General features: G+C 43.5%; 4 protein-coding genes across 4 annotated transcripts; all 4 read right to left on the bottom strand.

The window, feature by feature from the left end:
• Positions 1 to 16,620: 16,620 nt before the first annotated feature.
• On the bottom strand, positions 16,621 to 17,244 carry LOC145947238 (uncharacterized). The gene has a single exon (XM_083057040.1). It carries the CDS (start codon positions 17,242 to 17,244, stop codon positions 16,621 to 16,623), a length of 624 nt encoding a protein of 207 aa, XP_082913166.1.
• Positions 17,245 to 18,113: 869 nt separating this feature from the next.
• On the bottom strand, positions 18,114 to 18,581 carry LOC145947237 (uncharacterized). Its single transcript, XM_083057039.1, has one exon. The coding sequence runs from the start codon at positions 18,579 to 18,581 to the stop codon at positions 18,114 to 18,116; it is 468 nt and encodes a 155-aa protein (XP_082913165.1).
• A 226-nt stretch (positions 18,582 to 18,807) lies between these two features.
• On the bottom strand, positions 18,808 to 21,078 carry LOC145947236 (uncharacterized). The gene is made up of 3 exons (XM_083057038.1): positions 20,751 to 21,078; positions 20,295 to 20,546; positions 18,808 to 20,234 (listed from the first exon to the last, which is right to left on the bottom strand). The coding sequence occupies exons 1-3, from the start codon at positions 21,076 to 21,078 to the stop codon at positions 18,808 to 18,810; spliced, it is 2,007 nt and encodes a 668-aa protein (XP_082913164.1).
• Positions 21,079 to 21,088: 10 nt separating this feature from the next.
• LOC145947234 (uncharacterized) lies at positions 21,089 to 22,948 on the bottom strand. The gene has a single exon (XM_083057037.1). The coding sequence runs from the start codon at positions 22,946 to 22,948 to the stop codon at positions 21,089 to 21,091; it is 1,860 nt and encodes a 619-aa protein (XP_082913163.1).
• Positions 22,949 to 24,646: the final 1,698 nt, after the last annotated feature.

The raw sequence follows: 24,646 nt of genomic DNA, 5'->3' as shown, positions 1-24,646 counted from the left end.
TCGTACCACGCGCTCTAAATTTAATATCGACATGTATCGTTCCACGAAGTCGGTAACTTTGTCGGTACCAAAATGCAGTTGGTAATTGTGTACCCTATCTACTATCTTCCACTTAATGGACTCTGGTACAATTACTCGATCTCCGCCTGTTTTATTTAATCGAATTAAACCTTCGCGTTCTATAAAATTGTATGGACGTTCGCGAGTTTGCTCTAACAGTTCCTCGTCCGCCCGTTGCGCTTCCGCAATGATTTCGCACCAATTTGACGTCTCGGTGTCGTCGTTCGGTTTGCTTATCGCTGCGATACGCTTAGTTTTCTCCTCCTTCTTTACGTAACCGTTTTTGACATTATTACGCGACAGTGTGTCCGCGATTTTGTTTTCTTTTCCCGGTACGTGTATTATTTCGAGCTGGAATTCGTTGAGAAACGACATCCATCTCGCGATTCGCGAACTGTCGTCCGCGCATGCTCCTACAAACTTTAACGCCCGATGATCGGAGTGAACTCTAACGAGTCGGCCTAGCAACGTAGTGTGCCATTTTCTAAGCGCCCACACCAATGCGAGACATTCTATCTCTGTTACCGTATAGTTTAGTTCAGCCCCCTTCAGGCTACGGCTCGCATAGGCTACCGTGAATTTTTCCTCCGATTTATCGTCGTTGTATTGGTAAAGCATCGCGCCTAGTCCGTACTTTGACGCGTCGACATAAATACCAAATTTCATTCCCGGACGAATTACGAATAAACTATCCGCTTCCTCGAACGCTCGTTTAATCGCCTCAAACGCCTGTTGCGTTTCTTCGGTCCATAGGAATTTTATCGATTTCTTAAGTAAGTTCTCGAGGGGTTTTGTCAACTTGGACAAATTTCGCACAAAACGACGATCCCAGTTTACGAGTCCCAGGAAAGCTTGAATGGCTTTCTTATTTTTGGGTTTCTCGAAGTTTCTAATCGCGTTTTTCGTACTTTCGTTTATCTCGGCCTTCACGTTATCGAACGTGTGTCCCAGAAAAGTTATCTCAGTTCGGAGAAATTCGCATTTGTCGCGGTTCAATCTAAACCCTACTCTGCGCAATTTCTCGAGCACGTAGTTCACATGGAACAAGTGTTCTTCTATAGTATTCGACGCGATCAGTATGTCGTCCAAATATACGATGGTAAACGCATCGCATTCGTCCCCTATCGCCGCTCGCATAGCTCGTGTAAACGAAGCATCCGCTGTTTTCAGCCCGAAAGGTAAACGTTTAAAGACGTACGATCTATTGTCGAACATAAATCCGGTGTATCGCTTGCTTTCCGCGGTTAACGGTATCTGCCAGAACGCTTTGGCCACGTCCAACGTCGTGAAGTAACTCTTATTGCCTATTCGGCGAAATACTTCGTCGATCGTCGGAGGTTGTTCGTGGTCGTTGGTCATTCGTTTGTTCAACTCGCGCGCATCTACGCAAAGTCGAATGTCACCAGACTTTTTCACTACTATCACGACTGGGTTTATATACAGAGTCGTGGCTTTCTCGATTATATCCTGGTCTTCGAGTTCCGCTAAGTGTTCGCGCACCCGTTCTCTGTGTACCTCCGGCACAGGATATATTTTCGTTTTAAACGGCTTTTCCGAATTCATTTTTATCTCGTGTCGGTAATGCGTCACGCACCCTATCACGTTTTCGAACAGCTCGCCGTTGTTGTTGATTATTATCCCTAATTGTCTTTCCGCGGTGTCTATATCTATCGCGTTTAATTCGACAATCGGTTCCTCTCCTTCCGGAAAGTCTAATGTAAACCGGCTTACGTCGCATCGTAAAGTCGCGGTTTGTTCGGACAAGAAATCATGCCCTAATATCATGTCGTAAGACAAGTTCCTAACCACGTATACCTCGTAAGTGAATTCTCTACCCGTTAAAAGGAAAGTCAACTGTACTCGGTTCGCGATTGGCTGTCCTCGGTCGGAAAACGCTCCTACCAAGGAAAATTTCCTTATCGGTATGATCCTCATTGGGATCTTTCTTTGGTTTAACGTGTCGTATAAAGCTTTAGTTATCGCGGATATCTGTGCCCCGGTATCGATTAACGTTTTCACCGACACGTCCCCTATCTTTACCTCCGCGTACAGCATCGCCCTCGCGTTGGTTTTTTCCTGATCCTCCTTAGATAGATCGTCTACTTCGCGAATTATTTCCTTCGTTCTCATAATCGCGATTTTCTTATCGGGTTCTACGTCGTCCTCCGCTTCGCTCGTCTCTTCCCTCGTATCGATAGTCGCTACTTGTTTTCGCTGAGCAAGATCATTTTTTACCGACACTTGTTTGAACGCTTTATTACCGGCGCTCTTGTCGTATTTGTTGACCCCTTTATTGCCCATTTTACCGACACTTTCTATTGGTTCTGAAGTTTTCGCGGTATTTGGCGTATATTCCGAATTTTCGCGTTCCGCGTTATTAGCTTGATAACCCGTATTAGGTTTCGCGCTTGTTTGGTTTCGCTCACTCGTGTTTGCGAATCGTTTGTTGTTTACCCTATCCCTATTCGGATATTCGGATTTAGTTTTCGGCGTTTCGGTACGCGGTTTCTGCGCTTGTATCCTTTTACGCTCGTAATCTAGTTCGTCTAGTAGTTTTATAAACTCTTCGACTGTTTTTACCGTAGTCGGTCTAATTTCCCTAGCTACGGTTTCGCCAAAATGCCTTTTTACGCATCTAATGACTTCGTGATCCGCCATTGGCGGTGACAAATATTTGACTTGCTTGGATACGTTTAACGCGTATTCCGACATCGAGATCGCGGAGTCGTATTTATACTTCCCGTTGTATACCTCTTCGCGGAATCGCGCCTGTTGTTCCTCGCCCCAAAAATAGTCTCTGAACGCTTCTTTCGCGTCCTCTATATCGTCGGGATCGCGGATATCATGCCAGCTGGCTGCCGCGCCACGCATGCACCTACCAAAGTAGTAGAGCTGGTCACGCTCCTCTACCCCCTCGTACTTTACGATATTCTCGAATTTCCGTAGGAATTTAATAGAATTCTGCGCGTCATTCCTCCCGGTGAACTTTAGTTCCTCGAATGGGTTCTTTAACCAACCCTCCCTCGGTAACTTAGTTCGTACGATCGTATTTTCACCTATAGTTCAGAAAGGACCCCTGGAAACCTCTTCATCGCTCGACGTTGTGTCGCGGACCCTGTTAGTCTCGGCGCGTCTCGCTTCGGTCGCGTTTCCTTTACCTCGAGCCTCAATCGCGTCTAGTCGGTTACTAATTGACCTCAACAATGTCGATAACTTATCATCCGTCGATGCGTTACCGACCATGCCTTGCCTGACTCGCATGATACGGTCAGTTCCTACCTTACCGACTGTTGGATCGGTTTGATAGTTATCGACTTTACCGACGTACCCGTCGGTCAAGTCTCTTCCTTCCTTATCGACTCGTGACTTTGGAATTGTCTTGGACGACTCTGTCATCATCCTTCCTAACCTACTTGTCACTTTGTCTAACTGTGCACGCAGCATATCCACTTCCGCGCACTTGACACCCAACATTTCTTCCGCACTCAACGTTGACTTCGAACGCGTCGTTACTTTTTCGCGTACTTCCGTATATCGCGACGTAATCTCATCATTCGCGTCCTCGCTCGCGTCCGTCGCACTCTCGTTTTGACTTCCGGTTACGAGTTTCGCGATATTTTCCCCACGAATCGGCGAATGCTTCACCGGTCCCGGGATTTTCGTAGCGATCTCGCTCGCTCTCTCCTCACACTCTCTCTCGTCTTTGTCGGTCATTATGCAATGTCCACGTATCAGGCTCTACCGTTAACTATTGCCGTATCGCTACGCACGATCGAACACGGTTATTTCGTCACGCTCGCTACTCGACTTCACCGCGTGAACACGTATTCGTAAAGCACTCACGACACTTGGGTAGCAACGTCCTGTCACGGTCGCCAATTCGAAAATAATCTAATATTCTTGCACTGCACGTTGCTCGATTAGTAAGAAATTACAACGCTGTCGCAATAATATTTTTTCTACTGGATTATGTTACTTTACCGCGCGATATTCCCAACAGACACAGGACACCGGACTTCGTTTCCAGAACAGGATTCGCGGTTACGGTATCAAATTCCCCGTAGACGAGCACAATAATACTGTGACCGGACGATGGGTCTTGAGAGTTCGGGAGTTATGTGATTTAGGTAGTTTTCCTACCTTTAACACGGTCGCCAGTCCGTTTCTCTACACTACGGACAAGATCTCTGGATCCCCGGAATGAGAACCCCTTCGCCAGATGAGTACCGCTGCTGCGTAGTCTACCTGGTCCACAGACAGGACCACTGGATCCCCAGGATGAGAACCCCTGTTCCAGATGATCACCACTGCTACTTGGTTTACCTTGTCTCCCGACAAGATCTTTGGATCCCCAGGATGAGAACCCCTTCTGCAGATGAGCACCTTTACTGCTTCACTGCTCGCTGTACTGCGTAGCTTCCTTTGTCAGAGACAAAGGCACAAGATGACGTCATCCAACTGTCACCTTTGTTCGTCATACGCAATGACGCAACACTCGCGTCACACGCGTTGTTAATAATTAATCGTATTAATTATTATTCCAGGAATCACCAGGATGTGGCAGCTTCCCGTTAATGCGTCAGGAACTGTCCAGGATTCACCGAAGACGTCTCCGCGCACAGGATTTCGTTAATGGATAAATGAACGAGCACTCGATTTTATATTATAAATATAAAATATTTATTGAATAAAATATAAAATATATCTTAACTCGCCCTCTTCCAAACAAAATAAATCACTCTCTACGTACAAAACAAAAATAAGCTTTGCGTGTTAATTGCACGCTTGTCTCCGCGACGTGAACGCGTCGGTGGTTACTGGAGAGAGAGCCTGGATTCCTCTCTCGGCTCTCCTTATATAGGCGACGGCCCCCACTCCGCATGATGGCGGGCTCCTTGCGCCAGCGCCTCCTACAATTACGCATAGGCGTCTTAACTCTAAATACATATGCGCTTATTGTATCTAACCGCTTATGGTTTAATACACGCTTAATTCTACCGCAATTAATATTAATTAATAATATAATAAAGATTACATAAGAAACTAAATATACTACTCTTATCTTCTCAATGGTAAGTACCATTGATGGTAAGTCGGTATCGGTAAACTTACCGACTGTGCTCGGTCGGTAAGTCGGTAAGTTTTGTGTCGACCTTGCGGTCGGTCACTTATCGTCCGTCGGTAATTGGTCAGGCTCGACTTGCAAAGCCTTTTTAGGTCGGTTAGTTACCGACCGTCGGCTGTCGGTAACTGTTGTGTCTTCTGTCACTTAGTTACCTTTAAAAGAAATCGGCAGCGGCTGATCTCTTCTCCGGGTCCCGAATCTGGCCTTTCGGGGCCCCTCCAACCGTCTCCACTTCTTTGGTTGAGCTTGGCGGCTGCTTGGCTGGCTCCTCGCTGGTTGTAGCTGTGGCCATCCTTCTCAGCCTAACTTCCGGCTGCAAGGTCCGGATCGCGACTCATTTTAGAGGGGTGCTACCGATCATACGAGGTGGGCCTCGGTACCCGCCCCCGCCTCACCCCCGCTCCCAGACTACTCGATCCATCTGGTCGCGAGGGGGGGTGCGAGGGGAAGGCATCCGAGGCACACCGGTGTCAAAATAAACATCAGCGGTCGCAGATCGGGCAAATTCCTCAGCTTCGAGCCGAACAATATACTTATATTTTATATTTTATAAATCCTCCTCCTTGCGTCGTTATCCTCAATGCTGAGGGTCGTGACCCCTTCTTGGAAGAATCTTCCGTCTTATGATATGCCGCCAGCTACTTCTGTCCCGAGCGGCGTGGAGAGCATCATGTATGGTTGTGTCAAGCGTGGCGCGAATCTGGTCGGACCAGCGGGTGGGGCTGCGTCCCCTAGGTCTCTTTCCTTCCACCTTGCCAGTAACAATCAGCCTTTCCAAGCTGTCGTCGCCTCTCCTGGCAATGTGACCGAAGTATTCGAGCATCCTCCGTAGGCATATACTAGAAAGCCTTGTTCTTATCTTTAGCTCAAGCAGGATAGATGCGTTGGTCCGATGTGCCGTCCATGGAATGCGCAGCATTTTCCTCCAGCACCACATCTCAAAGGCATCAATACGTATGCAAATATCGAGAACACCAAGGTGCGCACAAGCTTGGCTTGGTTTTCACGGAGATGTTCCTGGATGACCAGATTCCATGTAACTGAGACATGGCATTCTTAGCCATCCCGATTCGCCTGCGCACATGAACCTTCGCTCTGCCTCACATGAACCATTGTTGCCAATAATAGAGCCCAGATAATTAAAGTTCTCTACCGTTTCCAGGTCGTGCTCTCCGGTGAGTACCAGCTTGTTGGAACGGTCCACAACCATGATCTTGGTCTTAGATCTGTTTATGGCGAGTCCCATTTCATTGCTGATTTCCTCCATCCTATTCAGCAAGGTTGCCATTTCGGCCTCTGTGGTGGCAAAAAGTGTGGTGTCGTCAGCATAGCGCAGGTTGGTGATTCTCTCGCCGCCAACAGAGATTCCTCCCTCCCATCCTTCGCATGTTCGTCTCATTATGTATTCTCCATATACATTGAACAAGATGGGGGACAATATACATCCCTGGCGTACGCCCCTCTCGAGACCGAATGGTTCCGACAACACTTCGTCGATCCTCACGACACCCTGGCTATCGCGATATAGGGCGCAGAGGAGCGCTGATAGGTGTTGTGGTACTCCCATCTCCGTCAGTACCCTCCACAGGCTACCCCAGTTGACACAGTCAAACGCCTTACTATAGTCAACGAAGCACATGATCACGGGTGTGTCGAATTCGTAGGACTTCTCAATGACCGTGGGCATCTCCCTCTGCGGCGGACAGGATTAGGAACTGGCGGGTGATGGATGAGGAGACCCTCTCTGACCATTTGTACATTCAGATGAGGGTCGACATCACCCGCCGGAGGGTGCTGAACCGCGCCCAAGGGGGGGACCTACCCAGAAGGTGGGCCCTAGCCAAGTTGGATTCTGACAGGTTGGTGGCAGCCATGCTCTCTTCCACCTGGCCCGGTGCAGAAGCACCACTAGGGATTATGGACCAGGTGGCATGGCTCGGGGAGACCATGAGAGATGCTTGTGACATCTCCATGCCCCGAGCCAAGCCGAGGCCGCAAAGAGCGGCGTACTGATGGACGGAGGAGATTGCAGAATTAAGACGCACCTCCGTCCAGGCCAGACGCCGCTTTAAGCGGATGAGAAGGAGAGGCCTCGGCGACGATGACGAGGGCGTGGCAGAGGCGCTCGAGCGTTACAGGGCAGCTCGTAACGCATTGAGCGCCGCCATCAGAGCGTCTAAGGCGAGGTCCTGGGATGAGCAGCTCCAGGGCCTCAATGCGGACCCTTGGGGGAGTCCATATATGGCAGTGATAAAGAAACTGCGGAGATGGACGCCCCCCGTGACGGAGGCATTGGACACCGAAGTGTTGGAAAATATTCTATCGACCCTCTTCCCACAATGCGATAGGGTTCCTGAGCTACACGTTAGTGAACCCGTCGCGTGGGAAGAGGAATATGAGGTGTCCAGTGCTGAGTTGGCCGGGATTGCCAAAAGGCTTAGGGCTCGGGGAAATAAAGCCCCGGAGCCTGATTCCCGGAGTCATTCCTGGAAGGGTCTGGCTATATGCCATGACGCACCTGTCAGGACCAATGCGACGGCTATACACCGACTGCCTCAAGTCGGGAGAGTTCCCCCCAGTCTGGGGTAAGGCCAAATTGGTCCTTATCCCAAAAGGGGGCAGAACAGACGGAGCGCCTTCCGCATATAGGCCCATCTGCCTACTCGACGAGGTCGGCAAAATATTCGAATAAATCATAGCCGACCGACTCGTCAGGCAGATGAAGGAAGTGGGGCCAGACCTCCACGAGGACCAGTTCGGATTACGCGAACACAGATCGACGACGGACGCAATTTTGCGCGTTCGTCGGTTCGCGGAATCCGAAGCTGAAGAGGGCAGGGTGGTTGTCGGCGTTGCATTGGATATAACCAACGCCTTCAACACCCTGCCCTGAGGGGCGCCCTTGAAGAACATGGTGCCCCTCAATATCTCGTGGAGGTCGTAAAGGCCTACTTCCGGAAAAGAAGCCTAGAGTACCGGGATAAAACCGGTACCCAACGCGGAAGGAAAGTGTCATGTGGTGTCCCACAGGGGTCAGTTTTAGGCCCGCTGCTGTGGGACATCACCTATGACAAAGTGCTCCGTTCTGCCCTATCCCCCGGCTGCCGTGTCGTCTGTTACGCAGACGACACAATAGTCCTGGCCGGGGGGAACGACTGGGGGGACGCGAAGGGGAGGGCGAATCTCGCGGTAGCCTGCGTGGTGCGCGCTATAAAGGAACTGGGCCTTAAGGTGGCTCCCCACAAAACGGAGGCCATCTATTTTCGTGATGGCTCCCAGGGGAAGCCACCAGAGGCCCAAGTCATCGTGGACGGCATCCCCGTCCGGCTGGGGCCAAGTATTAAGTACTTGGGGCTCTGGCTGGACGGCACTTGGCGCTTTGGCGAACACTTCGGTCGTCTGGCTGAGAAAGCCAACGGGGTAGCGGCGGCACTCAGCCGCCTGCTGCCCAATCTTGGCGGGCCGGACGACCGGGTTAGGAAGCTGTATGCGGCAGTGGTGAATTCGGTGACCCTATATGGGTCACCGGTGTGGGCGGACGAGGCGGTGGCCACTCGACGTATCAGAGACATTCTACGTCAGATACAGCGGAGGGTTGCGTCGTCCGCGGATATCGTACTGTGTCGCATGCAGCGGCCTCGGTCCTGGCGGGACTACCACCCATGGAGCTACTGGCGTGCGCCTACAAGAGGGCGTACGAAAGGATCAGGGAGCTCCGTGGAATGGGTTACAAACTTACCGAGAGGGACCGAGGCATCGTCAAGGCGCAAGCCCGACGACACATGATGGAGGAATGAGAGGACTGGCTGAGAAACATCCCCCCATCCAAGTCGGGCAGAAGAGTCGTCGGGACCGTGGGACCTGTGTTAGAAGAATGGGTGGACAGGTCCCACGGCTGGATGTCGTATCACCTTACACAGGTATTCGCCGGACATGGCTGTTTCGGCGAGTATCTGTGTAGGATAGGTAAGGAGCGCATCACGCAGTGCTATCACTGTGACGGGGACGAGGACACGGCGCAGCACACACTGGAATTCTGTCCAGCGTGGGCAGAAGAGCGCCGTGTCCTTGTCCAGAAAACGGGAGAGGATCTGTCGTTCCCGGCCATCGCCGCAAAGATGGCCGGGAGCGAGGAAGTATGGGAGGCGGTCTCCTCTTTCTGCTTCAAAGTTATGACGCAGAAGGAGGAGGCCGAAAGAGAGCGGGAGAGACGGGGAAGAAGGGGGAGACTCCCTCTCACCCCTGAATCCCGGGAGGAGAGGGACGACCCCTCCTGGCTGCCTGGGCGAAGAAACCGCCGTGGTGGTGGCCGGGGACAGGTCGGGCCTGGGGGGACCGTGGCCGGGAGGGCGCGAGGGAGAGAGGCGGAAAGGCAACGGGAAAGAACCCGCGACAACGAGGAGGGAGATGGCGACGGGGTTCAGAGAAGAGGAAGAATTAGGAGACCCCGTCGCCAACAACACCGAGCCCGGTGACAACAAAGGGGAACTTAGGTTCCCCCAATTGTCGCCGGGAGGGGCCGCCTCTCAGAGAGAGGCGGCCAAACAAACTTAGCGAAAGGCCGGGCGAGGGGCGCGATGCCCCCCTCGCCTGGTGAAGTAGAAAGAAGTGGCCCGTGAGGGCGGAGTGGTTGGGCGAGGGGCGCTATGCCCCCCTCGCTCGGCGCCAGGGAGGAAGGGCCGCAAGGGCGAGATAGTAGTAGTCCCAGGAGGAGGACGGGGGCGGGTGTCGCCCGGCCGGCGGTCGCACGGCATAGGCCTTGCGGCCGGGGGTCGGGCGGCATCCGTCCCCGCCCATGCCGAGTTCCTTCCCTTGGGGAGGGCCTCGGCGATGCCCACGGGCCGATGATCGAATCCCGCAGAGGGAAGGAACCGCGGCCCGGGGGCACGGGGACCACTAGGAGCCCCATTGCACGTGGTCCCCCGGGTAGGAACGCGGCAGGGGCGGCCCTCTCACCGGTGCCTTAGAGCGCCGATGGGAGGGCACCACTGCCTGCGGCGAGGGCTCCTCCCCTTCTGGTGGGAGCCCCCGGGAGAAGGGCTCCCGGAGCGTCGGCCGAATCTCCTTTCCCTTCTGGGAGGGAGAGGGAGCCCCGTTCCAGGAGCGGGGGGTGGCGGCTCGAGCGGGATACTCGAGCCGTGACCCCGCCCCCAAACTTTTTGGGAGGGCGCGGCGTGGGGGTGGTGCCCCCCTGCGCCACAATCGGGTAGGTTCCGCACGATGCGCGGGGGAGAGTATCTTCCTCTCGGGGAAGATGCTCTCCCGGGAAAGGTAGGGCCAGGGGATGGCGGGAGGTGATGCAACGGCTAGTTCCCCGCCATCCTCATAAGTGCCAGCTTATGCACCCGCTGTGGTTTTAGTGCGGTAGGTCTTGGACCCCATCGCCGACCCATACGTGGATCGGCGATGGGGGACAAGGAGTCCCACATAACCCTTATTCCCTACCCGGGGGTTGAGTGGTACCAAGAGGTTTCCACAGCGCAAAAAAAAAAAAAAAAAGGACTTCTCAATGACCTGCCTGACATTGAGGATTTGTTCGCGAGTCCCCCTTCCCCTCACGAAACCTGACTGTTCCCGCGGAATCTGCCAGTCCAGATAGTGTCGAATACGGTTGTTAATGATGTGGAATAGTATTTTGCTGGCGTGGGAGATCAGGGCTATGGTACGGTAGTTATCACATCTCTTGGTCGATCCCTTTTTGTGCAGTGGTAAAATGACCGACTCAGTCCAGTCTCCGGGCCATCCTCCATGTTGCCAAATGTAGTTGCAGATCGTGTGCAATTCGTCAATCCCATTTGTGCCTAGAGCCTTCAGGATCTCGGCTGTTATTTGATCTGATCCTGATGCTTTCTTATTCTTGAGTAACCGTAAGGCCTCCGTTATCTCGGAGCGAAGAATAGGTGGCTCCCGATCTATTGCGCTCCAATTAGGCTGGTATCCCGATGAGTCCTGAGGGTCCTTGTACAGTTGCTCACAGTAACATCGCCACCTTTCCGCGATTTTATCTATTTCGTGCAGTGAATTTCCGTCAGCATCTTCAATGACCCACGACTTATATTTGAACTGCTTGGATAGTAGACGTACTTTTTTGAAGAGATCCGCGGACTGCAGCCTGTGAGAGTGGTTTTCGATGTCGTTGCATATGCCTTCAATGAGGTTGTTTTTGTCTTGTCGACAACTCTTCTTTATGAATTTACAGAGGGCGGCGTACTCCATCCTCACTAGCGAATCCCTCAGGCCTCTTATTTTTATGTCTTTCCTTAGTTGGATAAGTTCCCAGGTATTGTTGGTGATCCATGTCTTCTTCCCATAGTCAGTACTCTTACTTGTGGATATGTGATCCAGGGTGTCGTTGATGTGGCCTTTGAGAATCTCCCATCGTGAGTTAGCGTCCGTATGCTCGGACAGTGGGCTCTCTATTAGCTTTGTCTCCATAATGTCCTTGAAGATCGTTCCGCGGGTTCCAGGCGCCTGGGCCTCTGTAGCGGGTTCTTTCTTGGTGCTTTCAAGCGAAGGGAAAAGTACGCGACGAGCAAACTATGATCAGAGCCGCACTCCGCCCCGGGGAAGGTCTTGACGTTTGTTACTGAGGATCTCCAGCGAGAGTCGAGTATGACGTAATCGATCTGGTTTCTATATCGGTCGGCCGGAGATCTCCACATGTAGAGTCGTCTCGGATGGTGCATGAAGTGCGAATTCATGATGCTCAGTTTCCTGCCTTTACAGAAGTCAATGAGCCTCGCACCGCGCTCGTTTCTTTTGCCTAGCCCATATTTGCCGACCGTGCTTCTAATGTGATCATCTTCAACCGTGCTGCCGATCTTGGCGTTCCAGTCCCCAAGGATCACAGTTTGTCAGTCGGGACGCCAAACGAACTAATATCCATATCCATTCTCGATTCCATTAAGGGTTTTCTTGGGAGAGTGAAAGCGCGGTGGGTTCCCAAGTCCTTCCGCGTCAGTCGTTTTGAGGCAATTTAGGGCCTCATGGCCAACTGAAGAGCCGCTCTGTGCACATAATGTCGCAGAGTTGTCAGGTTGTTTCCATCCGCCCGATGCTCGGCGTTGACTGTTTTACGGTTGGTCATGTCCTCTCCGCACCAACCCTCCTCCTTTCACATCCGGGCTTGGGACCGGCAACGGCGGAGTTCTTTTATAAATAAGAAATGAATAAATATTATGCAGACAATATTAAGTACAAGATGTTCAGTCTGTACCATATATGTTTAAATCTCAAGCTTCTATCAATAATTAATAGTCCAATGAATATAGTAATCAACAATTATTTTTATATATTCAAATATACAATTTTATATAAAAATAATTGTTGATTACTATATTCATTGGACTATTAATTATTGATGGAAGCTTTGAGCTTTTATATGGCACAGACTGAACATCTTGTACTTAATATTATTGGCATAATATTTATTCATTTAACTTATTAATGCTTTCAAATTATCAGTACTTACAATATACTAATGTATAGCAAGTACTTAAAATGAGCAAATGTTTACATAAGCGTTTTTCTTTTTTTTTTAAGTGGGGGAAACCTTCAAAAGGCACCCCGGGTTTCCGGGGTAGTGTGAGATTCTTACTCACTAAAACCCCCATTGTGCATACGTTACCTGCTGCAATACAATGGCGTTGATTCAGTTGTATCCCCAGGCCTCTCCATTTAAAGTGATCCGCCCTTCAGACATGTTTACTCCAAATCTATCTGCAACACTAAGCAACTCTGTGCTGCATACATAGATTAATATCAATATAATTATAATAAAAGAAATTATTCATTTGAAAATCTGAAAAGAAAACAATGTGAATTATATTATATTAAAATATCAATTAGTTTTTTATAATAAAATCATTTTTTGCGCTTATCGGAAACACAACAACAGAAGCGCTACAACATATTGTTACATATTCTTATCCCGAAAATCGTTATGTGCTGGACAAAATAAATCATACACCTTACAATAAATTGAATTTGTAAGTGTAACTATTTTTTTAACAAGCAAATAGATTATTAAATACAGAAAAGTCAAAGCATTTCAAAGTATTAAAGTAAAGGAAATATAAAATAATCAAAATTGTGCTTAATTTTTTTTTGTAAAAAAATTTTTATTAATATTGTTACATTTTGCCTTGGACAAAATAAATCATACACTTACATAGTATAACGTAGGGAACTGTCAATGTTTACATTTCGTCATTCTGCTATTGTTTGTCCTTTAACTGTTAGTTTACATTGTTTCTACGATTACAATTTATGTATTCGTGATTGTTGTTATAATCAATAATAATTGTGACGAGCAAGAACAATGTCACGGAAATAAATTTCTCTTGATATCCGAAACTTGGTCATTCGCGATCAACAGAATGGTGAATCTTATAGGAAAATCGCTAATAAATATTCAATATCTATTGGAGCAGTGCAGCACATTTGGAAAAAATACGAAACACATGAAATTGTGGCAAACTATTCCGGACAAGGTCGAAAGCGGGCTACAACTTTCGTGATGACACCAGAATCATTCGAATAATAAAATAAAATCCAAAGCTATCTTCGCGAAACATTGTGGAATCGATGAACTTTGACTGTCAGCAATCGTACTGTGCGTCGCAGACTTAGGGAATCTGGACTGAAAAGCGTGTTCGCGTCAAAGCGTCCTTTCATTAATAAAATAAATAAGAAAAAGCGATTCGAGTTTGCCAAGAAGTACGCAAAAATGTCTCTAGACTTTTGGAAAGAAGTATTGTGGTCTGATGAGAGCAAGTTTGAGTTATTCGGACAAAAACGGCGATCTAGGGTATGGCGAAAACCTGGTGAGGCTCTTAAAGAAGTAAATATTCAGAAGACTGTAAAACATGGAGGCGGTAATATCATGGTATGGGGGTGCTTTACATGGTCTGGTATCGGTAATTTGGCTCGAATTGAAAGTATTATGACGGCAGAAGGATATATTGATATATTGTGCGAGAATTTAGAAGAATCTCTTTTGAAGTTGGATTTAGAAGACAACTTTATCTTTCAACAAGATAATGACCCTAAGCATAAAGCGAAGAAAACCACTGCCTTTTTCAAATGTAGTCGAATAAAACTGCTCGAATGGCCGCCACAATCACCTGATTTAAACCCCATTGAAAATCTGTGGGCTTTTTTGGACGGAAACGTGAATAAAACGAATGTATAACTGACAAGGCATCGTATTATGCAGCACTTCAGAAGGCTTGGAAAGAAATTGATCCAGAGTACTTGAAGAAATTAATCGAGAGTATGCCTCGCCGATTGGAAGCAGTATTAAAAGCAAAAGGCGGCCACACCAAGTATTAAGCACTATTAGAAAATTAATTTTATTTGTTTGTTAAGTATTATTTATAAGTAATTATAAAAGTGTATGATTTATTTTGTCCAGGGCAAAATGTAACAATATTGATAATAATTTTTTTACAAAAAAAATTGAGCACAATTTTGATTATTTTATATTTCTTTTACTTTAATACTTTGAAATGCTTTGATTTTGTATTTAATAATCTATTTGCTTGTTAAAAAAATAGTTACACTATCAAATTCAATTTATTGTAAGGTGTATTATTTTGTCCAGCACTGTAAATATTTAATACAAAATATTGTAAAAATATATAATATAAATGTAAAAATATTAATTTATTAATATAAATAATAAAAAATGTTAATAAGAGTATGATATATGCAATTTTTTTCCAATGCAATAAAACATTTAATTTATTAATTATATATATTTGATTGTATTTTTGAGATCTTTTCCATTTCAAATTTTTTAATGCAGTACGATTACTCATCTCATGGGATAAAGATATATAATAATATGTATACAATGTACAGTAAACAATAGCAAGCAATGTACATATAAACATACATACATTTAAATATCTGTTTTATTAATTTCTATTCTACTCTATAATTTGAAGTTAATAAACATTTAAATTTATGTAATTGCTATTGTTTCTGTGCATAATATTTAATAAACAACACGAATTAATAATTCGAGTGGATCGCAATTTAAACTAAGTGATTGCGTCGCAAAGTGACCTCAACCATATTATGGGAAGTATGCTGTATAAAATATTTCTTGTTATTTTACATGCAACTTTGTTTATATCATTTCATGTATACGTGTTTCTATATTTGTATTTTGTAATTTGTTTAATTTTCATCTGCCTGTTACTATATATTTTTGAAAATAGTACATTGCAAAACAAAACCTATCTACCTATCTGATATTAACACTGCGACGCAATCATCTCAGTTCAAATTGCGATCTATTTGCAATGCACTATTTTCAAAACAAAAGTATAACAAAATTTAATTGTCATAACAAATTTTAATATTACATATATCAAATATAGAATGGGCCCCTCCGACGCTCATTCCCGTGAGAACGCAACCAATATCCTTTTATCGTCTCTCCGAGATTTTAATTCACATGCGAGATAGAGTAACAATTACATGTTACTATATGTTCTATACAATGACAATTGCAGATAACTTCTACCATCTTATTTTATCTTTGCTCATTTTTGCATTATGGCAGCAATAAAAGCTTACAAAGATGGAATAATGAAAAATATTAATTCGGGAAAGGCAATAATTTGTTGCTTTCTAGAATTTTAATTAAATGACGTCTCATGCATTTTACGTCACTGGAATATTTTTCATTACAAGGATTTCCTTTCAAGGCTACAGTTGTAGCGAAAGCCGCAGCATAAATTCCACAAGAGGTACAATCCGGTTGTGTTTGTACCTCTTCGAAAATTACATCATATTTGTTAATCTTGGGATAACGAAGACGAATATATTCTTTTTCTTTAGCAGCCAATTTATCGTACGTATTATAGTACCAGCTAGGCTGTCGTACACGTGAAATTTGGTGCCATCAAAATAAATGCATCGCCAATGATCTGTGCACTTTCCGCCAATAATTTGTAAGCTTTTATTGCTACGACTAGCTTCAATTATGTGCGGGTATTCTAAATATAACACACTTTGTGTTTCAAAGCAAGAAGTCTCTCTTACAATGCGTAAAAATTAATCTAACGATACATCATTTAATTTACTATCTATGGGCAAAACATTATTCTTTACTAATAAAAGAGAAGGTATCACATCATCTAACATTTTTCTTAGTCTTTTTATGTCATCCTCAGTTAGATCTCGTTTTTCATTCGAGTAATCAGTTATAATGCAATCGTCATCTTGCTCTATTTCTGGAATAGCAACAATGTAGTGCTTTCGAAAACACTTTCCACTTTTATGTCATTTTTCCGAGCCGCTTGTGCTTCGATGACATACTGCGGTTCCCGAATAGGCATATTTCTTGCTACTCTACTATCTATTATTTCAGGAACCAAGCAGTCCTCGTAGAATCGTTTAAGCAATGCTGACATTTTTGTTTCTCAAAATCTGTCATCACGCTCGACAATCGTGTACTTCAATCCAAAGGGTGTCCACACAGCAAAAATGCAATACTTTCTTTGCGTTATGTGGAGTTGTCCCTGCACTTGGAAGTAGTACGCGTGTCTTTGATTCATTCGAGTGTCATCCTTTTTATCAAATATTCTATAAATATCTGAAATCTTATTGAGCATTGCAGTGATAGAAGACACATGCCGCGCCGCATAAGGACATTTAATCTCAACGATAGTATCGTCTCCGACAATGCCGTTAGGCGTCGCGGCAAGATATGGGATAGTTTCATCTATAAATATACCACAATTATTAATTTCTATCCCTAATTCCATCTGCAATTGCTCTCGTGCCATCATCTCTTTTTCTTTACCCCACTCAACAGCCGCGCTCATCAATCGAGGAGGATAAAGAATTGCTTTCACAAGATTTTGGCACGAAGTTGTTTCTCTTCTGCTACAAACTTTTCCAAAGTTTGAAGCAGTGAGAAGATTTCGCCGTACGTTGTGCCACTCCGGGTTTTCATGCTGATCCCGTGTAGTACACTCCAATACAGCACAATTACGTTGTTGATCTAATAACATTTCATAATGAAGTCTCAGCTGTTCGTACATATTACCTTCGATATCTGGCCGTTCTGCATTTGGTCCATAATCTTTATCAGCCGTTATTTTAGCGGAAAATTTAGATGTACGAACAGAAAGACCTAAATCTTTCGCCGCACGTGTTCGTTTAAGTTGGTTGGCATTTTTTTTATATTTCTATTTTCAATTATTTCTGTTTGTGTGGGTGGTTTTTTATCCATTGCACGACAAACAGAACTCAAGGTTCGCGAAGTATTAAATTGCACTACGGATGCTTTAACGCGTGTTTGATAAGAGCCTTTCATGGCATAATGAACGCGCTTGCCACCAATAAATTTACTTATAATTGCATTACAACTTTCAACAGAATTACTAGTAAATTTATATAGTAAGCTATCGGCATTTTCTATTATGCGTTTCATAGCATTTTCTACTTTTTGTAATTGAATAATTTAGTGATTGATCGATTTCTTAGTTCTAGTTGCACTGCTTCGAATTAATTATTAGGAATAATCTACGAAACAGACCTTGACTTAAATAGAAATTTTATTTCTGGAATGTACCGAACCATACGGGTCCGTAACCTGCGTACATCTGATTCTTCTCTGAGCGCTCGCGATCTCTTCCTTACGACCGAAACGCCATCTACTCAGATCAAGTCTGAGATACGAGTATCGCACATAAACTCAATAAAGCGCGCGAAATGTGAACTTAAAATAAACTCAATTTCCTTACAAATCGGACATGCCGCCCGCCTTGACAAATATCACATATTTTCAACTAGAGTGTGGTTACAATTGGTATAGTTAAATAATCTCACACTAAACATAAACTCAAACCCAAAACAGAAAGAAAAAAAAAAAAAAAAAAAAATGTAAACTTCGTATAATTACAATATATTAATTATCGGATATGGGGGCTATATTAATAATCGCTCTTTTATAAAGTCCTTTTTTAGTTCGCAAAGTGACTGCCCGGATTTTCCCATCTAGACCGGGATGCACTTCGGTGATTCTTGCAAGCACCCATTGAAAGGGCATACTCTCAGTTTCCTTTAACATGACGAGTTGACCGACGAAGAATTTGAAGTTGTTGTCCGTTTTCCATTTGTTTCTTTGCTGACATGTTACTAGGTATTCTTTATGCCATCGTGACCATAATTGCTGCTTGAGCTGTTCGACGTGCTGCCAACGAGAAAGTCTGTTTTCTGGAATCTCCCGTAAATCGTCTTCTGGATAAGTTTGTAAGTTCTCCCCTATTAAAAAATGCCCTGACGTTATCGCCTTTAAATCGTTCGAATCTTCTGATAAAGGGGTTAAAAGTCTAGAATTTAGTATAGCTTCCACTTGGGTTAAGTCGGTTGTCATCTCTCCGACTGTAAGACAAGCTTCACCCAACGTGCGAATTCGATCACGTACGAAAAAAGGTCCGCAATAATCTACTCCGCAGTTACAAAAAGGTTGGCTGACGTTAACTCGGACCGCTGGTAACTCTCCCATCAATTGCGATCCACCAACTGGATTTAGGATGAGCCTTACGGCATCTTACGCAGTTTCGTAAGATCTTCTTTATTTGATTTTTCGCGAATATTGGTCAGAATTCTTCTCTGATGGAGTTTAAAGTTGTTTGAGCACCAGCGTGGAAAAGCTTCTCATGATGATGTACAATTATTAATGTGGTGAAGTAATGCGATGCAGGAAGCAAAATAGGGTGTTTAACTTCTTCAGATAATGTTGCGTGCTTCAGTCTCCCTCCCACTCTTAATATTCCACTGATGTCCAAATATGGGTGGAGTGCTACTAATTTGGAAACTCGCTGAACCTTGTTGCTGTACTTTAATGCCTTTATGTCATCTTTAAATTCTTCCCTTTGTATTAGTTTGATCGTTAACACCTTTGCATTCTTGACTTCTTCAACCGTTATCGGTCCCATTTTACGCCTTTCTTTTTCGCATCTTATATTATGAATAAATCTTAATACGTACGCAACTACTCGCAGTAACTTATTTAACGAAGAAAATTTACTATAACTAATAATCGCTTCATATTTTACAGCTGCTACTACTATCGCTTGTTTTCGCTTTTCCGGAGCATCCTCACATAATAATTCCTCACTCTCCGTTGGCCACGATTCTTTATTTTCCATCAACCATTGTTGTCCCTGCCACCAACTATTAGCCTGCATCAATCGCTCAGGAGTGGCCCCCCTGGATATTAAATCTGCAGGGTTGTCTGTAGAACCTATATGTCGCCATTCGGAAGGCGAAGACTTATCATGGATATTGCTAACTCTATTAGCTACAAACGCTTGCCATTTTCTAGATGAGGAGCCTATCCAAGCCAATACTATTTTTGAATCTGTCCAATAAAATCTTTGTTGTATCTTTAAATTTAAACTATTTATTATCTTTTCCATCAAATTTACCAATAGCACTGATCCGCACAACTCTAATCGAGGCAAGGATAACGCTTTCATAGGTGCTACCCTTGATTTAGAGCAAAGCAAGGAAATTATTATACGACCCTGATAGTCTTGTTCTCGTAAATAGACGCAGGCTCCATAAGCCTTTTCACTGGCGTCACAGAATCCGTGTATTTGTATTTGAGAATCCGTCTCCCCCAGAGTTACTAATCTAGGTATTTTCAACTCGTTAAGTAAATTCAATTGTCGCCTTATTTGATCCCATGCTCTATGCAGATGCATAGGGACGGACTCATCCCATTCTACACCCGAACTCCATAACTCTTGCATTAATATTTTAGCTAACGTTACTACTGGCCCGACTAAACCTAGTGGATCGAATAATCGACATATTTGTGATAACACAACTCTCTTTGTTACACGAGTTTCGCAGTCCTTTAATGCTACTTTGTATTGAAATGTATCTTTGCTTGGACTCCAAAATATGCCTAATAATTTAGATTCCATATCCTTGCTAATGTCTACCTCTTCATTATCTGCGCGTATACCTTTATTCTGATCTATTATGTTGGAATTCCATTTGTGTAGCTCAAAACCCCCTTTAACCAACAACTCAGTTAATTCCCTTTATAGCTCTATAATTTCGGACTTAGTGTTACTGCCAGTCAATAAGTCGTCCATATAAAAATCATTGCAAACTATCTTTGCAGCTTTAGGATAATTTCTCTTTTCAATCTCGGCTAATTGTTGCAAACATTTAGTAGCTAAGAACGAGGCAGGTTTTGTATCATAAGTTACCGTTAGTAATTCAAATTCCTCTATTTCTGATTCGGGAGTTTCTCGCCAGAGAATACTTTGTAACGCGATTTGATCTTCGTGTATTAATATTTGTCTGTACATTTTTGATATATCTGCGCACAGAACGTATTTATGACATCGAAACCGTATAATTAAAGTAAATAAATCCGACTGAATTACAGGGCCTTTATATAAGGCATCGTTTAAACATTTCTTCTTTGAATACTGACTGGATGCATCGAATACTACTCTAGTTTTTGTAGTCGTACTACTTTCCTTTATCACTGCGTGATGCGGCAAGAAAACTCTTAACTTACCTTTATCATAATCGAGTACCTTTCTCATGTGCCCTAGCTGTAAATAATCTTGTATGAACTTTACATATTCCCCTTTGAGTTCTGGTTTCTTAATAAACTTTCGCTCTAATGATAAAAACCTCTTTAAAGCTACTTCTCTGGAGCCGTCCAAAAATTTTAATATTTCTTCTTTAACTGGTAATTTAACTATGAATCTACCGTTCACATGACGTTCGTGAGTCGCTTTAAAGTGTTCTTCACAATATTTTTCTTCGGGGTCTAGATTATTAGTCTCTTGATAACCCTCGACCTCCCAAAATTTATGAATAGTCTCGTTCAATTCTTCCATTATACTTAAATTACAGCTGGTTATTTTCCTGGGTTCGGACCCCCCCTGTTGGCCCGGATACTAGCCAACCTAATAGTGATTTTTGCAATACTGGCTTTCGTTTTCCTAACTTTATTTGCCCTACGCAAATTAACTCCCAAAAACTCTCCGCACCAATCAGCAAATCAATTTTACCCGGTATATTAAACTGTGGATCGGCTAACTGAATATTTTTTGGTATTTCCAAAACGGTAGTATCTACTAATACTGTCGGTAAATTCTGAGTGATTTTTGGAATAACTATGCATGGTAAATCTAAACCGTGGGTACCAAAACGAGAAGTTATCTTTAAATTTAAAGATTTCATAGCATGTGAAATATGTTGATTTATTCCCTTTATCTCTATCTTATCGTCAAACGTTTTCAACTTTAACCTTTTAGCAAACTCTTCAGTTACAAAGTTAGATTGCGATCCACTGTCTAATAGTACCCTGCCTTCTATGTATTGATTTTTATGATTTTTTACTCTAATTAAAGCAGTAGACAACAACACCTGCTTGGAATCTACTATTTCTTTTGATTGCAAGTGTGTGCATATAGTATTAACAGCTTTACTTGAAGTACTTTCTTGAGCTACATTTGATTTATTCGATTCTTCTTTAGTTTCTTTCGATAAATCACGATCTTCGTGTAACAAAGTGTTATGTTTTCTAGTACATTTTTTACAAGAGCCAGCTGAACAATCTTTTGCAAAGTGTTTCCCTTTAAAACAGTTCAAACATAATTTCAAGCCCATTACCTTATTCAAACGCTCCGCTACAGAAAGCTCCTTAAAATTTTTGCACTGGTAAATTTGATGGTCACTTTTGCAATGTAAACACTTAACATTTGTTAGTGCTGCGTGAGAAATCGCTACCTTCCCTCCATTATTTTGGCGTGAATTAACGTTTGGCGTTATGGACAGGCTCCTCCTAGCCACTGCTTCCAACATCTGGCACCTTCGTGTAACAAAATCAGTTAGTTCGCTAAATTTAGGTAATTGTTGGGCCTTTAAACTAGCTTCCCATTCTTTAATCGTTATATAATCTAATTTACTAGTAACTATATATACCAACAAGTCATCCCATGACGCCGTGGGACATTTTAATGCGGTTAATGCTCTCGTATGCTTTAAAGTACCATCTAATACGCTTCTTAACATGACGCTATTTTCCCTTTTTAACATAGGTAGTTCAAATATTGCTTTAATATGATTTTGAACCGCGAGACGCTCATTATCGTATCTTTCTTTCAATCTAAGCCAAGCGTCCTTATAATGAGCTTCCGAAATCTCTAATGAAGCTATAGTTTCAGCTGCTTCACCTTTTACCGACGACTTTAAATAATGAAACTTTTGAATGTCGTTTAAAGAATTATTGGAATGTATTAACGAATTGAATGTGTTAAAGAACGAATGCCATTCTTCATATGCTCCTGAAAATACAGGTAAATCTATCTTAGGTAACCTTACGTGACTTTCATTTGTTCGCATTCTGATATCCTCCGACGGGTCGACAGCTTGGTCTGGATTATTATTAGCTAAGACTGGTTTCACGCGATCTTTAATTATTCTCTCTCCTCTTAACTTTAAATTAATGTATTTTTCTTCATGAATTATTAGCTCTTCATCGGCTTGCTCATCTGTTAACGTTTCATCGTAGCTTACTAATTCGGTTAAACTTTCTTCAAATGATTTCCAACAATCCTCTAATTTATTTAGTCGCAATTTTATCTCTTCGATATCGACCGTTACTGGATCTAAAGTATCTAAGAAAGTTTCTACTCGCGCGAAACCACTCTTAGCTATCCTCTTTCTCTGCTTGATTTTCTTTAAATCAATGTTTTGCGCCATTCTGAATTTCCTCTCGAAATGCCCGATACAATATATTCAAGTATCTACGAGTACGTCTTGCCTCATATACCTAGGAACAAATTTAAATCAAATGCGCACGAATAAACGATAAATATATGCGGACCTACTTTATTTATTGTAATATTTATTTTATCGACTAGTACTTGTTACTATTATATCATTTGTAAATACGTCTCGAATTGTTTCTTATCTGTTGAGTTGCGTATGCAGATTGAAAACATAACTTCTTGCGTGTTATTGTTGCGTCAACTTCCTTTTGTAATGGCCGCGTCCGGTGTCCGGTGTAATATGTGATGAATGACTTCCTTTATGCTGCTGCCCGATGGCGCCTTTCGTACTGCCAAAGATGGCCTCGTGAATGCTGTCCTCTTACGTCTTTCCTTGACGGGCTCGTCGTCGTCGTTGAATTCAGCGATAACTCACCGCTGATCTCGCAAGGCAGCTGATTTCTTTGCTAGTGTAACTGGACTTACAGAGCTCGAATTCTCGTTCCGGCGGCTTTCCAATGTCGGTCGTCAGTCGTTCTAGCAAGTTAGCACGTGCTCTCTTTCTTTTTTCCCAGCTCAATTTCTCTGGGATCCGGCTCGAAGGACCATGAATAATTTAGTGATTGATCGATTTCTTAGTTGCACTGCTTCGAATTAATTATTAGGAATAATCTACGAAACAGACCTTGACTTAAATAGAAATTTTATTTCTGGAATGTACCGAACCATACGGGTCCGTAACCTGCGTACATCTGATTCTTCTCTGAGTGCTCGCGATCTCTTCCTTACGACCGAAACGCCATCTACTCAGATCAAGTCTGAGATACGAGTATCGCACATAAACTCAATAAAGCGCGCGAAATGTGAACTTAAAATAAACTCAATTTCCTTACAAATCGGACAGTAATAATCCTGCACGTTGTAATTGGGACACAAGATTTTTCTCGCCTTCTTTCTGTTGTCCATTATAGAAATATTGAAGCAAAGCACAATCTTTATGATCACCAAATACATGGCTAGGTATATTATTTAAATCTTTAATTAATTCTGAAATTTTTGTTTGCCAACTAACTTTACGATTGCGACGAAAGTCGACAGCCTTTACAACAGCGTTTCGAATTTTCATAACGCTGCTCGCAACGGCCTTCTTCAATTTTAAAATATTTCTACTACCGGTACTACCCGCTTCACGTATTTTATTACAAAGATTGTGGAGAAGATGATTCGTGCATTCAATCTTCTCCACAACGATATTTGGACACGGTGGAAAATCTCTTAATTTTTTTAATACATTACTATCACCGTCACCGATATATTTACTATAAATAAGGCCATGCATTTCTAAACTAACAAGGGACATGTCACAACTGTCCGGAACCGATTTGATTCTTCTTCAAATATGTTGTTAAATACACAAATCTAAAAGACACGTATTTTTTTATATGTGTGGATATTGAGTTTTAAGGGGTGAAACACCCCTTTAAAGAAAAACGGTATTTTTCTTTAGGATCGAATATCTGATAAACTATAAGAGGTAGCAAAAAAAGACGTACAACAAATTTTAATGGCTTGAAGAGTACTTTAAAGTTATATGAACAAAATTTTTTTATTTTTATTTTTTTTTATACCCCACCACTTAATTTTTTTTTCAAAATAAAAAAATTTTGTTCATATAACTTTAAAGTACTCT

This window comes from Prenolepis imparis, unplaced genomic scaffold (genome assembly GCF_030444845.1).
Source record: "Prenolepis imparis isolate NDT839.2.m4 unplaced genomic scaffold, iyPreImpa1.0 SCAF_56, whole genome shotgun sequence".
In the NCBI taxonomy this organism is placed as follows: Eukaryota; Metazoa; Arthropoda; class Insecta; order Hymenoptera; family Formicidae; genus Prenolepis; species Prenolepis imparis.
The sequence above is the reverse complement of the archived record's forward strand: the minus strand, read 5'-3'. Positions and strand labels throughout refer to the sequence as shown.